We start from the raw sequence: 19,125 nt of genomic DNA on the forward strand, positions 1-19,125 counted from the left end.
TCTTACATTAGAAGTTCACTGGCTATTTAAAATAAAGAAAGGGTGACAATATGTAGTTATATGTCTTTGAACAACCCTGAAAAATGAAAACCTATTTCTTTTATGTAACCACAGTTCCTTATGCATCAAAGTAAGCTGTTTAAGTTATCATTACCTGTGCACTGCTTACATTTTATTAGGGATGGACGTGAAGCTACTCCTTGAATCCAAACATGGCCAAAGTTCGGAGTGGTTCAGATCCATATCAGAATTCTGACTTGGAAATCTATATTTTATGTACCAAGTATTTAGGTCTAGTATTTAAAATTGTTTTAAACATATTTCCTTCCTCCCTCATCCCAAATACACAACACTCACCATGCAAACCACACAAACAACTGCTTCTTTGTCACAACATAAAAGAGAACAGAATATGAAAAAGTTGTCTGGGACATTTTTATCTTAATCTTTTCTTTATTGATTAGCACACACAATGTATTTGTGATTGTTTAAATCATGCAGATATTTGTCTTGCAAAACATTTGACCTCATATATGGTTGCAAATGATTGAATATTACTTATAGTTGGAAATGCCTACTTTGAGGTAAGAACTTAAAATAAATTCTACTGACCAAGGGTGAGCTACGTATAGTGAAATAAGTTTCAAATTTTTGGGAAATAATAATATTAAAGACAACATTCTACACATTCTGGCACATAGGATGCAGCCCATTCTCCTCATCTAAGGTTTGATCCTCTTTTGATGCACAGTATGCAGATTTATAATATCTGTGGCTGTGTAAGTACAGGAACCCATTTTCTATTTCACACTATTCTATCTGCATAGCAGAATGCAGGATTAAACTCTTTGAAAAGAATGTATTTTCAAATAATTGCCATGGTTTAATCACACAGCTGCCAGTGAGAATAAAGAAAATTGCATAATTAAATCACCATTGCACTACTTTAAAAATATAATACTTTTGGTCAAAATACCAAATATGGAGAGCTGAAGTCCAGGTACAAAACTGCATACAAAACTGCACATCATCTTTTGTGTATTCAAGTGACTGCATAAACAAGTTTTGTGTTTGTGCACACAAATGTTATTTGGGCACCTAAATAACTGCTTACGCATTGAATTATGTATCTGCATAGGTCTCGATTGAACATGGGTGTTTGAATGTGATCATCAAGCCATTTCTTTTGAAAATGTCGAACTTGATGTTTGTCCATTAGTTGCTATTACTCTACCATTTCTGTTTAAAGTAAATTCTTTGCAACATGAGAATTACAACTGGAGCATGAGTGAGAAAAATATTAAATATCAGTGAGAACAATATTAAATATACTCAGAAAAGGCTGAGATTTGTTTTTTTTTACTGATCCATTAATAGTGAAGGTTATAGGATAATTTACAGGAAAAATATTTATAGGTTAATTACATAAAATAATTATACTGCACCAACAAAACACTATAAACCGAATACTTTAAAATCATATTAGGGCACGTACACATGTCAACTTACAAAGAGAATACTTGAAAATCTATGTGCTAAGGGAAATAAACATATCTCAACCTACTGGGTTAAGTGTTCAAAAGGCTGTTTGTCACTGCAGCATAAATCATTTCCTTAGTGCAAGACTTACCAAGTGTGTAAAAAGACACTGACTCCCTGAAAAAACTGCTTTTCTGCCCTAAAAATATCTGAATAATAAAGTGATAGCTGTGTTTCTCAAGTAGCTTATTAGTTTTTGTTAGGTTTTGGAACATATCGATTTATACAAGCTTAGTTTTAAAACTGTAAAAACATTTGGTGAGAAATCACTCTAAAATCTGATTCAAATATGCTATCATTGGAAGACAGAACAGAAACAAAAACAAAACTGATCTGTACAAGTGAAAGAAGATGTTGATTTGATTCCCTCCCTCCACACCACTGGAAGCATCCTTGTTTGGCACAATACCTATCCCCAAAAGCTATATTGCACTGACAGGTGCAAGATTACTTTAGTTGTTGAAGAATCACAGTGTTAAGTATATCTGCTTCTTGTAGTGTCAGACTTTCATCTGTTAGCTCTTTATTTGGAAATGTAGTCACAAGAACAAAGTCAGCTGCTGCAAATGCAGGATGGGACTGGATAATAAAGTCTCGAATATCCATAATCCTGTTGAAATAAATATCATGGTATTATATAAACACTGAAAAATTACTAATGATTTAATTTATACAGGAATCAGCTGCCAACACCAGTAAAGGCAAAAAATTTGAATACTGCACATACAGCATGCACTATTTACAAACACACTTTTGATTGTATACCTATTGTGACAAAGTTCCTCCTCTGCCTTGGTGGGTCCTGCACTTTCCAGAGGATTTGCTCGCCTCAGAGGTTCAGCATGGGGGAAAGGGAGGAGAACAATCCCTGCAGTCTTGGTGCTCCCACCTAGTGGGTCGGGGACAGGCCAGAGACCTTCCCCTCTGATATGACTCAGAGCCCAGGTCAACTCCTCTTGTGTCAAACAGAGAGAGTTGGGGGAATGGGAGAATCCTGGGCCCGCCCTCTATTCTGGGTTCCAGCCGAAGGTCCTGTGGATCGCAGCTGTCTACAATGTCTCCTGTAACAGCTGTGTGGCAACTGCAACTCCCTGGGCCACTTCCCCATGACCTCCCCCCAACACCTTCTTTGTCCTCACTGCAGGACCTTCTTTCTGATGCTGTTTGTATTCCTCAGTCCTCCAGCAGCACATCCTCTCACTCCCAGCTCCTTACGTGCCTCTCACTAACTGAAGGGAGGTCTTTCTTTTAACCAGGTGCCCTGATTAGCCTGCCTGCCTTAATTGGTTCTAGCAGATTCCTGATTGTTCTGGAATAGTCCCTGTTATCTTACTCAGGGAAAAGGAACCTGCTTAATCTGGGGCTAATGTATCTATCTTCTACCACTCTCCTGTGGCCATCTGGCCTGACCCTGTTACACTGTATTTTGATCATATTCTTCAAACGATTAGGGTGATAATCTAGGGATTCTTGCTTTCTGAATACAATGACTGAAAAGAAGAATGGATGTATGGTTTGTCTTATCATACAATAGAAAGTTACTCATCTTGTAAAATAACCTTGAGCTGTGTCCTTCTATAAGTGCTCCACTTCAGGTGTGTGCATGAGCCTCTTGAGTCCTTAATCAGCGATTTTCAGCTAGCAGTGTCTGTTTAGCTATGCATTCATCTATGCCTCCTATTCATTCGTCTATGCCTCTGTTTAGCTATGCATTCGTTTATGCCTCCCCAAGGCTATATAGGTGTGTGCAGGAAAACTGGCCTCAGTTCCTTCTCTACCCAATTGTCCCCTAAGGAACAGTCTGAAGCAGAGGGGAAGGAGGGTAGGTGCTGGAGCACCCAGAGGGCTACACATCTCAAAGACTGTAGTTACTGCACAAGTTGAGTAACCTCCTCTTCTTCTTAGCGTCCCCATTGGTGCTCCACTTCAGGTGACTTCTGGGCAGTATCCCCAGAAGGAGGAGGGAGCTTCAAAACAGAGTCCAGAACTGAAGATGATACTGTAGAACCTATTGATGTATCAGATCTGATGACACAGATGAGGAAGTGAAGCTGGAATACAGGGTTGGTTCCATCACCCTTGGTGACCAATACAATCCTCCCTGTGACTGGTCAAAAAGGAATTCCTGAAGGGGCAGGTTGGTGAACCTCTGACCAAGACAGAGGAGACTGATTGAAAGTCTCCCTCTTTCTCCTCCATGTCATTCCATGGGGGTAGGGGGCACCCATTGAAAATGGTGGAGATTCCTACGGTGCCAGAGGACAGTAGCCCAGAGACTGGCATCTCGGTACTGAAAGGCACTCAGTACCCATAAGAAGCAGGGAGTCCGGTCCATCAGATACCATAAGGTCCTCAGAATACTGGAATTCCTGTGATACTGAGAAGGGATCCAGTACTGAAGCAGTAGCCCAGGTCATGGTCGCCAAAGCCAATGGTACTGATGATGATTGCACTCCAGGTGAAAAGGGGGATCATGCCAAATGTGCTGGCACTGATAGCTGGATAAACTGCATCAGTACCAATGGCTGGGTTAAGGGGAGTAATGGCACTGCTGGCTGGGTCGGATGCATTGGTACTGACTGCTGGGCTGAACTCGACAGTGCCCAATGCCTGCTCTCCTTGTGGGTAAAGGAGAGGAATCTTTGGCCTCAACAGTACCCTCAGAGACCATAGACTTGACAGGGAGACTTGGTCTTTTCTGGGGCTGGCTCCTTGGAGTGAGAGTCCACACTTCTCTTTTTGGGAGTTTTCCCAGAAGCCTCCAAAATCTTCCCTTCCTTGGGGGAAGCTTGCCCCAGTGTAAAAGGCATGCTCTGGGTTTGTCTGAGGACAGGTATTGGGGAGGTGGGAGGTGTCTCCTGACCCAGTTCTGGTTGCAGGGAGTGTTCCATCACGAACAGTCTTCGCTTGGTTTCCCTGTTCTTCCTTGGCCTAGACTTGAGGGCCAAGCAAAAGTTGCACTTTTGAGAGATATGGGACTCCCCCAAGCAATGACCACACTTAGAGGGGCCATCGTTTACAAGAATAGCCTCTCAGCAGGAGAGACAGCATCTGAAGCCTGGTGAGCCAGGCATGCCCTGCCAGGAAAATGAGTCTCCCAAAGGAAAAAGGGGTACAGAGAACAAAACAATTCCCCCTAACTATCTATACAAACTGACTGTAACTACTACTACTAGTAGTCTCTCCATAGTAGTCGTCCATTGCTGATGACGACGACATTACAATTCTTATCTATGGATACGCTTATGATTCTGAAGTCCAAACCCTGATGCACAGAGTCGGCCGCACTGAGGGCACAGGAAGTCCATGTCCATGATATTTAACAATGAACCTCTATGGCGTCTTTCACATGCAGCCTGGAAACGATTTTGTCAATCCTGCTCAAAGCCATGGCTTGCTAATCTTGTCAGAGACTAACAGTGAGTCCTGTTCTGAGCTGTTTGCTCAAGTTCTTTGAGATTGATCCCAGCCCACTACAGACTGCATTTCAAGTTATCTTTAGTTATCATACCAATGACACTTCTTTGTTTTGCCCTGCCTCAGCTCCCCATGCAGGATCTGTTTTGGGAGATGGTGGTCTTACATTCTGATGACATGTCCAGTCCACCAAAGTTGTGCTCTCAAAAGCATTTCCTCGATGCTGGCTGTGTTTGCTCTAACTATACCACCCTAACTATACTAGTAACTGCTACACTAAGTATCTTAACACTAAGGAAAAATAGAATGGCCAAGGTAGATACACTAAGGCCAAAGTAGTTGAGAAAAAGCTAAGGGCAGTTTGCCTGTGCAGCCCTATATAACCTTGATGTCCGGCACAAGGCACATGCGAGAGCTGAACAGACACTGCTAGCTGAAAATCTCCAATCAAAGGCTCAAAAGGCACATGAGCACCTGGAGTGGAGCAGCCGTAGGGACACATCTTGAAGAATGAAGGTGGTGGCATAGGAGTTCACTAGATAAATTCGTTTTATTTTTCAATGTAATTTACTCCTTCAGTGGTTTGAGTACATGCATAAAATCCAATACGCAACATGGAATGACAGAGCCAAACTAAGTTATGGCAGTTCCTTAATCAGCTTCAATTCCCAGTGATTAGCGCTGTCCCTACTTCCCAGCCAGGGCCAAATCTGAATGAAAAGAGAAATATTACACTGTACCCCTGTGGCGTAGCTAGGCATCAAAATTTGGGTGGGCCCCAAATCATGGTGGATGGGCAATGTCCAATACCTGAGCTCCCACCTTCATGGTGCATGGTTCCAAAATAAAGGCCATGAATAAATTGACTTAAACTTGGCATTCAGACAGACTGATTCTGGTGGGTCTGAGTGAGCTACGATCCACACAGACCCACCCATGTCTACACCCCTGATGTACCCTAAAAGTCAGCAGACTACCTCTGACAGAAAAATGGTGGTTGGGGACAGGAATATGTTCCAAAAAACAAAGTCTTCTGCTGAATACCCGATCTACCAGCCACAATCTAAAAACTGTCAGCAAAAGTATGACATCATAATTACTGTCAACACACAGAATAAGAAGTCATCTTTAAGCCAGCCTAGATACAAATTATATAGGGCTCGAGAAAAAAATTAATGCTGAAAAATTCTCCCAGAAGAAAATAATAAGCCTGTGCAATCTTTGAAGAGTTAGTGTAATATGTCCTCTTTAACCAACAACTAAGCAAGCAGACAGCAGCACTCTGCAGTAGGTGTAGTTCCTTACTGATCCTCTACCATACATTGGCCAGTGAAGTGTGCTCTATATTGACATTATCAGTGCTTGGATAACTATGACAACTATGTGAGAGAAAGGGTCACTATTGCCTAACAAAATACATGGAAACAAGTGCTGCAGGCTATTGATGCTACCTGGGAACCTAGGGGCAGGTTGGGATCCAGAATCCCCCTTCCATTCCTGGATGGCAAAGCTCCTTCAAGACTGGGAAAAACTCCCTCAATAATGGGGAAAAGCAACTCCTGGGTCACACGTTCTATCAGTTTCCCAGCTTGAGCTGGTCAGAAACATTCAATTCAGTGGTTTGTCACAAAATGCTGATCTGCCAAAACTTTCTGCAGGAACATGCCAGTTTCAACAAAACTTTTGTCAGGAAAGGTTTCCTGGGTTGACGATGGAATTTCTGGTCTAAATGAGACAGACAGACACCCTCCACCACCATGACCAGAATAGCTCATTGGTTAGGGCACTCAACTGGATATGGGAGATCCAAGTACGAGTCTTGCCTCTGCCTGATTCAGACCAGAGACCTGAACATAGCCTCCCACATCCCAGGTGAGTCCTCTATGCACCAGGCGTTAACTATTCTGGAGTGCATCTCTCTCCAGCTCTTTGCAACTACCTAAAATGTCACTGTTTTGTCCATATGCAGAATGGGAGTGTTTTTGAAACCTCAACAATTTTAACAGGACAGGAAATCTGTTTCCTGCACAGCTCTATTCCCAACCTGCCAGCATCACCATTATTTTAATTGGACTGTGCCTCAGCCACCTTGCTCTCAACCAAATACTGGGAAAGAAGAGAGGCTATACTATTCATGTCTGCTAAAATAAAGAGCCCTAACATTGCTAGTCCCTCTGCCCTTTGCACCATAGCCGAAACTGTCTCACTCTGCCTACCATAGCTCTCACATACATGTAGAGAGGGAAATGTGACAACAGTATAACTTTGCCAGACTCTGAACAAATGCACCCTTAGAACAGATAAGTAATTGCATAACACCACATATCAACCAGCCAAACAAAAGTGCTTCTCAAACCAATATCCAAACTAAAAGCCAGAATATGAGTACGGACGATGAATATAATATATGGAGATATACATATCTCATAGAACTGGAAGGGACTCTGAAAAGTCATTGAGTCCAGCCTCCTGCCTTCACTAGCAGGACCAAATACTGATTTTGCCCCAGATCCCTAAGTGCCCCCATCAAGGATTGAGCTTACAACCCTGGGTTTAGCAGGCCAATGCTCAAACCACTGAGCTATCCCTCCCCAAAATTATATGAATTTAACAGTTACCAAATGCCTGAATCTGATCACCTCCAGAAGTGTTATTCTATATCGAGTGTTCCTCTACTGCAAACATTCATAATTAATAAACTGCTTATACACTTTACCCTGTTTTACCATCATTCTTGCCTTTTTATATGCCAGCTGCTATTTTAGTTCCTTTTCTATCTATTAGATACAAAACAGTCTTACTGAAAGAAGCATGGTTACTTGTATCTCTATGGCATTAGTTTACCTGTGTGTTTGATTGAATCTTTGTATCAAACGGCTTCCATCCGCTAGCCTAATCTGAATTTTAGTTGTTGCAATGGAGTCATCAATCGGAACAGTTGCATTAAGAATGGATTTATCCTCTTCTTCTGGGGAAGAAGGTGTACTGACAATTTCAGGTGTGAGGCTAAAGGATTGAAGTATAGGTGTTACTGAAAGAAAGCACAACTGAAAAAGATGCATTCTACAACATTTATCTTTCTTTTCTATCTGAAACCAGTATCATGCACTGTCTACTAATTGACTTGAGTATTGAAAAGAGTGTCAAAATTGTTTGCATTAATATATGGATAAAATTTTATATACGTGCATTTAGTTACACAAGAACATTTTCTCCATACATGAGGTTTCTTGTACATGATTTTTTATATACAGGACGATTTCATGTAGGGATATAAATATTGTTTAAAAAGTTAACCATTTAAACGATTAAAATTATTTCATTTAAATGGTTAATCGATTAAAGGGCCGGAGCAGGCACAGGGGTTAACGGTGGGTTAACCGGTAAGACTAATGTTTACCGGTTAACCGGTAAACATTTTACATCCCTAATTTAATGCATGTCACTACTATAAAAGGGAAGGCTAATACACTTTATATATATATTTTATATATATATATATATATATATATATATACACACACACACACACACACACACACACACAGATAGATGATCATAAAACAACATTTTTGTGTATGTTAATACTAGAGCATGAAACAACATGTGCATGATTTTAATTTTATTAATTGTACCTTATGGGCCATATTTGGAGATAATGTAAGTGGTATGTAAATTATACATTGGCAGCTGGCCCTAAGTGCTTTAGCTTATGCTTTCATACACCTTGTTGACTGTGCCTGCTACAACCTCTCTCTGTCTTTTCACCCTCTCAGGATATTATTTATGCTGATTTACTGATATTTAGTTTACACCACCATTTAAGTCACCTCTGAATTTGGCCTTTTTCGCACAAGAATGCTGATTAGTATAGGGATTGGTAGATCTATTGTAAAGATGGTGAAGGGCAGTGTTTTGGCTCTGGTTAGGTGTAGGTAGGGTTTGATTTTGGGTTGGAGATTACATCCTGGTCAGGATCTGAATCTGAGAGTGCTATAATCTCATGATAGAGAAGGGTGAAGTAGATAATCTTGAAAAGAAAAAAAGCTTTCAGAAACTGTAATGTTTACAGCATGGACTATTTTTCACACACCTAGCCGCTGTGCTTTAATGAATGCACTAATGCCAAATTTATCTGCTTTCTACTTCTTCCTTCTTGGTCATATAAGTCTGTATATAATTTAACATTTATGTGATTTATATCACCCACATTTTTATTTGTTTTTAGTACTGATTCCTCTTTCCCTAGCCTCATATTCTAGGTTTGGCTAATTTACATTGCATACTCATTTGCAGTAAGGAATCATGCCCCATTTAATTTATGTAAACATTATTCAGCAATATGGTTATTCTTAAAAGTTTAAAAATGATGCTTTGTTAAAGAAAACCTGGGAAAATGACCACTGTGTGACAAACAAGTTAGTCTTTTAATCACATACTCTCTAATGAATTTTGTATCTATTAGATTACCTTTCCCCACTGTTTATGGAGTTAAGACCTTAGGGGCTACAACATCGGAAGTACATACATTAAGAGCTATTTATACATCCTTGAGTGATGAGATGCAAATTTTGTAAGACTGGAAACTAACATCATTAGAACATAAAAAAATTAATATAAGGACAGCATAAAATCATTTTTTCTAGCATGGAGTATTCTACTACTTATATACAGTATAATATGTGTATCTACACATACATGCACAAAATATGTAGGGAATACATGATGGTGTGGTATGAAAGGTTTTAGCTGCATGAGTTTGGCATGGGCATATTGCTCAGAAGAGGTTAAGCGATGAGTTCTAAAACATGCATGTCGTCCAGTGTTGAGAAAACTTTTATATCACAATGTGATACATTGTGCATGCTATTTTAAACATAATGATCCAGATTCTCAGCTTGTGTCAACTGGCATCACTGTTAAAAATCAACAGAACTATGCAGATTTACACAAGTTAAGAATTTGGCCTTGTAGGGCCCTTTCATATCCCTCCATCTGGAAAGCCAAATTCCTTTATTACAATGAGTCCACAGTGTAAAGGGGTCAGAGGAAGCCAAAGATCATAAGCCACAGGCCATCTGTGACAGTGACCTAAAATAGATTTTCAAGAGCAGGAAGAATGCTAGAAGCTGATAGTTTCCCCTTTCCAATGATATAAAACTTCTGCTTCTAACTCTGCAGGGCTGAAAGATCACATTTTTTTATGGAGAGAAAAGTTGTTACTGGCCTAGGACTAAATCTTGCCTCTCCAGGGCTTGGGCAGGTGTAATTTTGCAGGAAAGGAAGAGAAATAATTTGGCTGGCAGGTTAATATTTTTAAAAAAGTAAAAGCTATTTAAAGCTGAGTAAGTGTTTGTAATGCAAGATTAAGTCCAGGGAGATGGAAGATAAGTGAGGGGAGCAAAGACACAGGTTAAACAAATTTATAAAATAGCTCTGAAATTTATCACATGGAAACCACTTCCACATACATAACATATATGTACTATGTCCTCTACTTAGCAGGAAAGGAGAGCTAATGGATGACAACAAGAAGGCTGAGGTGTTTAATGCATAGTTTGCTTCAGTCTTCATTAAAGGTAAATTGTGATAATATACTTCAAACCGGGCCAGTTTGTCTACCTGCCCCGTCCGCAGGTTCCTCCTATTGCGGCTCCCACTGGCCGCAGTTTGACGCTCCAGGCCAACAGGAGCTGCTGGAAGCGGTACGGGCTGAGGGACGTACTGGCTGCTGCTTCAAGCAGCTTCCATTGGCCTGGAGCGGCGAACTGCGGCCAGTGGGAGCCGCAATAGGCGGAACCTGCAGACCGGGCAGGTAGACAAACTGGCCCGGCCCACCAGGGGCTTTCCCTACACAAGCGGCGTCCTAAGTTTGGGAAACACTGGTTTGAACGATTAATATTAACTACAAGGGCAAGGAACACAAGCTAAAATAGAGAAAGAACAGGTTAAAAAATATTTAGATATGCTAGATATATTCAAGTAAGCAGGGCCTGATGAAATTCACCTTAGGAACTAACTCAGAACCATTAGTGATTATTTTTGAGAACTCATGGAGGATCAGTGAGGTTCCAGAGGACTGAACAAGGGTAAATATAGTACCTATCTTTAAAAAGGGGAAAACAACCTGCGAAATTATAGACCAGTCAGCCTAACTTCGATACCTTGAAAAATACTGGAACAAATTATTAAACAATCAATTTGTAAGCATGTAGAGGATAATAGGGTTATAAGAAATAGTCAATTGTCAAGAACAAATCATACCAAACCAACCTAATTTCCTCCCTTGACAGGGTTACTAGACAAATGGATAGGGAAAAAGATGTAATACATCTTGATTTTAGTAAGGCTTTTGACAGTCCCACGTGACGTTCTCAAAAGCAAAAGAAGTATGAAATTACCATAAAGTGGATGCAAAACTAATTGAAACACTGTATTGAAGGAGTAGTTATCAGTGGTTTACTCTCAAACTGGAGGGACATATCTAGTGGGGTCTACAGGGATTTACAATGGGTCCAGTACTAGTCAATATTTTTATTAATGACTTGAGAGTATGCTTACAAAATTTGCAGGTAACTCCAAGCTGGGAGTGGCTGCTTGCACTTTGGAGGACAGGATTAGAATTAAAAATGACCTTGACAAATTGGAGAATTCGTCTGAAATCACCAAGATGAAATTCAACAAAGACAAGTGCAAAGCACTACACTTAGGAAGGAAAAATCAAAATGCACATATACAGAATGGGGAATAACTGGCATGGCATTAGTACTGCTGAAAAGGATCTGGGGGTTATACTGGATCACAAACTGAATGAGTTAATGTGATGCAGTTGTGAAAAAAGCTAATATCATTCTAGGGTGTGTTAACCAGAATGTCATGTGTAAGACCTGGGAGGTAATTCTCCTGCTCTACTTAGCACAGGTGAGGTCTCAGCTGGAGCACTCTGTCCAGTTCTGGGGGCCTCACTTTAGCAGAGATGTGGACAAAATAGAGAGAGAGTCCGGAAGGGAGCAACAAAAATGATAAAAGGTTTAGAAAACTGGACCTATGAGGTAAGGTTAATAAAACTGGGAATGTTTAGTCTTGAGAAACGAAGACTGGGGGGAATGGGGGGACCTGAAAACAGTCTTCAAATATGTTAAGGGCTGTTATAAAGAGCATGGTGATCAATTGTTCTCCAGGTCCACTGAAGGTAGAACAAGAAGTAACGGACTTAATCTGCTGCAATGGAGATTTAGGTTAGATATTATGAAAAGCTAATTATAAGAATAGTTAAGTACTAGAATAGGTTACCGACACAGGTTGTGGAATCCCCATCATAGGACGTTTTTAACAGGTTAGACCAGGGATCAGCAACCTTTCAGAAGTGCTGTGCCGAGTCTTCATTTATTCACTCTAATTTAAGGTTTCGCGTGCCAGAAATACATTTTAACGTTTTTAGAAGCTCTCTTTCTATAAATCTATAATATACAACTAAACTATTGTTGTATGTAAAGTAAATAAGGTTTTTAAAATGTTTAAGAAGCTTCATTTAAAATTAAATTAAAATGCAGAGCCCCCGAGACCAGTGGCCAGGACCCGGGCAGTGTGAGTGCCACTGAAAATCAGCTCGCGTGCCGCCTTTGGCACGCGTGCCATAGGTTGCCTACCCCTGGGTTAGACAAACACCCGTTTGGTATATTTGGTTCTGGCTCAGCACAGGTCCCTTCCAGTCCTACATTCTATGATTCTATAGCTAAGTAATAATTTTATACTTGTCTAATTTTAAGAAGTACCCACCCAATTCCTTTCAAACTTAGTTTAACCATTGACAATATATAAAAATTTCACTTGACAGCATTTTAAGGAATTCTCTAATGTAGAAATAGGTGTTTATAATGGAATATTTCCTGGAGGTTTAATTAGATCACCTCTAGCACACCTCTTCCTCCACTCATGCTTCAGTACTAAGATGACGGAATGGACTGTGCATGCACAACCCAGATTCCTGCTATATATTACTATATATATAAAATGTGTTGAACCATATATACACAATACAATACATTATTTAGTGTAGGTTTTGTGGTCCTTAGAGACCAAAGTACAAGTAGCTTTTCTAACACCACACTGCAGGTCCATTTATTTCTCTTAAAAGATTTACTTGCCTTGGGAAGAAAGTGGTGCACTGCAAAGAGGTTCCCTCTTCTACTCGAGCACAGGACCAGCTATAATTTGGTACTAAATGAAGTAGCAGGGATTAGGAAGTGATGAAGAGTGTTAAGCGTTAGGTAATTTTCCCTTTCTATCTACAGATATTTTTTCTGATCAAGATTGAATAAAACCTGAGTCCAAAATTGAACTCCATTTAAGTCAATGTGGTTACAACATGATAAATTTGGCCCATAATCCTTAACAAGTAACGGAAGCTAGGAGAACTGGGATGCAAAGCAGGAGGAAAACAGATCTGAAATTCTTGGAAGAATAAAAATATCTTTCTGGTGCCAACAGCTGGTAACACACAGAGCTCAAGACAGTCTTGATGAAAATTATGAAAGTATTTTCTAAAATGGAAGAAAAATCATTCTGATTTAAGATATTTGAATGGCATGAAATGTGCAAAGATGCTGGGGACAGAGAAAGCGAGAGAGAACATTACTCAAGTTTGTCATGTCAGTAATCAGACATGGCTTATAGCTTATACCAGTGGTGGGCAACCTGCGGCCTGTCAGGGTAATCCGCTGGTGGGCCGCAAGACAGTTTGTTTACATTTGCACGGCTGCCCACAGCTCCCGGTGGCCGCAGTTTGCCATTCCCGGCCAATCGGAGCTGCGGGAAGTGGTGCGGGAATGGCGAACCGCGGCCACTGGGAGCTGCGGGTCGCCATGCAAATGTAAACAAACTGTCTGGTGGCCCACCAGTGGATTTCCCTGACAGGCTGCGTGCAGCCCGTGGGCCGCAGGTTGCCCTGTAGGAACTTTACACTTCTTAAGCACTAAGGGGGTAGGAAGACCGCCCCCGAATTTAGAGCGGCTGAAGTGGCTCCCCCCCCTCAACATCCGATCAGGAGACACACTGATTAAGCGCCGACCAGGTGTTTACCACTGGAACACGCAGTGCATAAAGCACCAATCAGGAGAAGGGGCAAGAAGTTGGACTGAGTTAGTACATGCACATAATAGGATGATTTATGTAACCACTTATAATAAAAGGACGTGGAAAACCCCCGTGGGGGCGCTCCACTGGAACAGACTGACGGACTTGGCTTCATTTATTGCTACATTGCCCACCATTGGCTTATACTGAAAGCTCCAAATCAAAATCCCATGCAATTAATGGAACCAGCTTTTGACACTTACATCCCACACATCTTACCTGCAAATGAAAGGTTTTTCAGAAAATTCATTTGAATATGTCAGTTAAGTGCAAAGAAGGAAGACTTGGAGAGTTAGAAACTGAAGAGGAGTTTTGAATCAACAACAATATGTAGCTATTGCCTGTTGTAATCAAACAAATCTGCTTATGTGATCTTAGATATGTTATATATTTATTTTATACTGTAATAAGATCTATTTTTACATAGTTTAAAATGAATTAAGCTATTTCCAAAAAGGTATCAGAACTGTCTTGCTGACAAAATTAATACATATTATATAACATGGTGAGCATCAAGCAGTTGAGGTGTTTACTATTCAACTGTTAGGCATTATTGAGTTAGCTTATAAGGTTGCTCTGGAGCCTATGAATTTGTGTTACAGAAAAGCTTGATGACAGAATGTTACAAGTATATTTGTTGCTGCTTATTCTTGCTGAGTTACCTTGAACAGATTTTTAGAGCCTTGTCTAAAAAGGTATAATATCTCAAGTCTGATTAGGGATGCAAACTGAATGTCACATCTCAGATGCTCAGTCACTAGAACATATTTTGTAGTTGTACTGTTATGTAACTGTTTAGAATTTTATAATCCACATATTCTTGCCCCCAGATACCAGACTAAGCAATTCAAAGGCAGATGTCAGATTCTTTAACATTATTGCTTATATTTCAACAACTATTATCATCTATGTACTTCAGCTTTTTGTGAGCATTTGAAGCTCTCACCAGGATTTCATTGGAATTAAGCTTTTAAAATCATGCAATTTATTGTTCATATTCATTTTGTATCAAATAAATCAAGCAGGATTCTTAAATGAATCTCTCTTCTGTTTAAGGATACTAGACCTGTCAATAGTGTAGCTGGGAGTCTTATAATCAAAGATGTTACCAGTTCATATATTATATCACAATATTTCTGCCACTGGCATTTCAGCCAATAGATGCTTTAATTGCTGCCATACAGAAATCCCATTAGGAACTTGGTCAAGTATCAGACTATGAAAATGTTCATGGCTAAAAGCAGAAAATGACAGAGAAGGATGGGGGTTGGATGGCTCAGGGAATTAGTAATGGAACATACAGTTTTCTATTTATATTGATCATTGGATCAAATACAGACCAAGTACTAACAGCTATAAGGTTGAATGAATTAGTGGTCTCCATGAAATTCCTATTGAACTGGTGCCTTCCTTAAAATCTCCAACAAAGTAGGTGAAGTTTTTGGCAGTCTCACGTGAGACAGCAAGGAATTAACAATGATCAAGACTTAAGTGTGAAGGACTTTATCCTCACCCACAACTATTTCACATTTGGGGACAATGTATACCTTCAAGTCAGCGGCACTGCTATGGGTACCCGCATGGCCCCACACTATGCCAACATTTTTATGGCTGACTTAGAACAATGTTTCCTCAGCTCTCGTCCCCTAATGCCCCATCTCTACTTGCACTACATTGATGACATCTTCATCATCTGGACCCATGGAAAAGAAGCCCTTGAGGAATTCCACCAGGATTTCAACAATTTCCATCCCACCATCAACCTCAGCCTGGACCAGTCCACATAAGAGATCCACTTCCTGGACACTACACTGCTCATAAGCGATGGTCACATAAATGCCACCCTATACCAGAAACCTACTGACCACTATACTTACCTACATGCCTCCAGCTTTCATCCAGAACACATCACACGATCCATTGTCCACAGCCAAGCTCTAAGATACAACCGCATCTGCTCCAATCCTTCAGACAGAGACAAACAAACACCTACAAGATCTCTATCAAGCGTTCTTAAAACTACAATACCCACCTGCTGAAGTGAAGAAACAGATTGACAGAGCAGGAAGAATACCCAGAAGTCACCTATTACAATACAGGCCCAACAAAGAAAGTAATAGAATGCCACTAGCTGTCACCTACAGCCCCAACTAAAACCTCTCCAGCGCATCATCAAGGATCTACAACCTATCCTGAAGGACGATCCCTCACTCTCACAGATTTTGGGAGACAGGTCAGTCCTCGCTTACAGACAGCCCCCCAACCTGAAGCAAATACTCACCAGCAACCACACAACAAAAACACTAACCCAGGAACCTATCCTTGCAACAGAGCCCGTTGCCAACTCTGTCCACATATCAATTCAAGGGACACCATCATAGGACCTAATCACATCAGCCACAAGATCAGGGGCTCGTTCACCTGCACGTCTACCAATGTGATATATGCCATCATGTGCCAGCAGTGCCCCTCTGCCATGTACATTGGCCAAACCAGACAGTCTCTATGTAAAAGAATAAATGAATACAAATCAGACGTCAAGAAATATAACATTCAAAAACCAGTCGGAGAACACTTCAGCCTCCCTGGATACTCAATTACAGACCTAAAAGTGGCAAATTCTTTAACAAAAAAACCTTCAAAAACAGACTCCAACAAGAAACTGCAGAACTGGAATTAATTTGCAAACTGCACACCATTAAATTAGGCCTGAATAAAGACCGGGCGTAGATGGGTCATTACACAAATTAAAAACTATTTCCCCATTTTCCCCCTACTGTAACTCACACCTTCTTGTCAACTGTTTGAAATGGGCCAGCCTGATTATCGCTACAAAAGTTTTTTTTCTCCTGCTTATAATAGCCCACCTTAATTGACTAGTCTCGTTAGAGTTGGCATGGCACCCCCATTTTTTCATGTTCTCTCTCTCTCTTCCTACTGTATTTTCCACTGCATGCACCTGATGAAAGCTTATGCCCTAATAAATATGTTAGTCTCTAAGGTGCCACAAGTACTCCTTGATTTTTTTGTTTTAAATGTACAAACTGTGGTCCTTCCAGATCAGGGCTGAGGCATACTGGCAAGGTGGCATGGGGAATCCTATAATGCGGCTCTCAGCATTCTACCCATTCAAACAATAAAAGAAGGGCTTCAATCTGCATGGCAATTAATCCATTACTTTTAATCAGCTACATTTCCTTAATAACAGAAGGACAGGTCTATGTATAAATTAATTTATCAAGTGTCTAGGTAAACTGATCTGGCAGATTGGAATGACATTCCACTATGAATGTCAAATTCCACTTCATGTCACTCTAGAAACAGTAATAAAGCAGCAAGTTTAAATCTGAATAGAATAATCTTAACATACCGCTTACATTTTTTTCCAATGATTATAGGTAGAATCGATAGTCCCACCCTTTGTTAATGTTGCCCAAAAACGTTCCAGTTTTGGCTGGGACAGTCCCCTTTTTAAGCCCTGTCCAGGATGTCCTGACATTTGTGGCAAAGGTGTTCATTTGTCACAAAAGCAAATGGGACAAGTGCAGTTTTGCCAAAGCAGAGGAAAAGTTGTTGTTTTTTTGGGTGGTGGGGGGCTAGGGTTGTCAGCTCTGTGCTGGGGGGAGGGGGAAAAAGGCTTGGGTGAGCCCTACATGGGGGAGGGGGGGAGAGGAAGAGAAGGGGAGGGTGGTGTGGAGTGGTGGTGGAAGGCTCGGTATGTCAGACCTGGGCAGCGGGACTCAGACTTCAGCCACAGCCCCGGGTGGTGGGGCTAGGTCTGTCAGCCCTGCCCTGGGAGGGAAAGGCTAGGGCAAACCCCACATGGGAGAGGGGGAGAGGCGCTCCGGCTGTCAACCCCAGGCAGCAGGGCTCAGGCAAGCCCCAGGTGGTGTCCTGTTTTCCTGTTGGGAAATTTGGTCACCCTATCCATTATAAGATCTTGTTTTTAGTTGCCTATAACTTAGCCAAATGTTAAGCATTCAGGCTGAAATGTTCCATGCTGGGTGTCCACTTCAGGCTGAATTTTTTGTAAAATTTTAGCAAAAATGGTTGAGCCACATCTGAGAATAAAGATAAGGGTAAAATATGTTGTTCTGCCAGTGTTAAAAAAAAATAAATCTTATAACTATAGCAACTCTATGCTTTGAAGCAGGGACTTGAAATTTGGCAAGGGTATCACCCTGGTTTCAAGGATGCAGCTTCTGCTGTTCCCATGACCCCCCGCCCAAATTTTGACCAATTTATCCAAAAATGAGTATGTGATCATGTAATTAAGGAGGGCTGCCAGAGATGGGAGGGGGCAAAAGGGGCAGTTTGCCCTAGGGCCCCTGTTTGAGAGGGCCCACAAAACGACAAAGGGACGGACGAGCCAAATTTGAGTGAAGAGGTGTTGCAACATGGTGAACGGGATTGCAATGCCGCTCAGGTTTGATGCCTGCCATCAATAATGCAGGGAGCGAATTGCCCATCTCAGCCAGGCCCAGAACCCACAGTCACCATTGTTGGCATCATCATGCCAGGCTTGAGGGGCCCTACCATGCTGAGAGCCCAGAGGAAGGAGTATCAGGGATACCACTCCCGCTAGTGGCAGGGCTAGAGTTCAGAGAGAGGCAAGACCAGGCTACATGCAGAGAAGAGCATCCCTTCCTGTGGGGAAGGCAGCAACCACACAGGCCTGGGGCCTCGCTGACCCCTCCCGCCCATCCTCTCTCCTCTTCTTAAACTTTCATTTCCATGGTAGTGGTTTTTTATTTGGATGGGGACATCAGTTTCAGACCCCCCAAAACACTCTCTGCAGCCTTGAAGACTGTAAAATAAGGCGTACATACAATGGGACAGAATTACATTGCAAAGTCAACCTTAATTCTAGGATCTTCTAACTCTTAAGTTTTGACATATTTGACTTGTGAATCAAGTATTGGTTTTCATTCACTACATTCTCTGACCAAGACTGATCAGTAAACACTTCTGGTATTAACTGCTGTTAGGTGGAAAGTGCACTGAGTTACCTTCTCCAGAAGTCTCCGATAACTC

The 19,125-nt window shown here is 41.2% G+C and overlaps 1 protein-coding gene across 5 annotated transcripts in view; it reads right to left on the minus strand.

Moving 5' to 3' along the window:
* Positions 1–433: 433 nt before the first annotated feature.
* The window catches only part of UBXN2B (UBX domain protein 2B), a 40,915-nt gene continuing 22,223 nt past the window's right edge, over positions 434–19,125 (minus strand). For all 5 annotated transcript variants that reach the window (XM_045004731.1, XM_045004733.1, XM_045004730.1 and 2 more), the window contains exons 8-9: positions 7,801–7,962; positions 434–2,149 (exon numbers count right to left, since the gene is read on the minus strand). In XM_045004731.1, coding sequence (XP_044860666.1) covers positions 1,987–2,149; positions 7,801–7,962 — 325 coding nt within the window. In that variant the 3' untranslated portion in view covers positions 434–1,986. The remainder of the gene's footprint in view (positions 2,150–7,800; positions 7,963–19,125) is intronic.

Source organism: Mauremys mutica, chromosome 2, assembly GCF_020497125.1.
Source record: "Mauremys mutica isolate MM-2020 ecotype Southern chromosome 2, ASM2049712v1, whole genome shotgun sequence".
Lineage (NCBI taxonomy): Eukaryota > Metazoa > Chordata > Testudines > Geoemydidae > Mauremys > Mauremys mutica.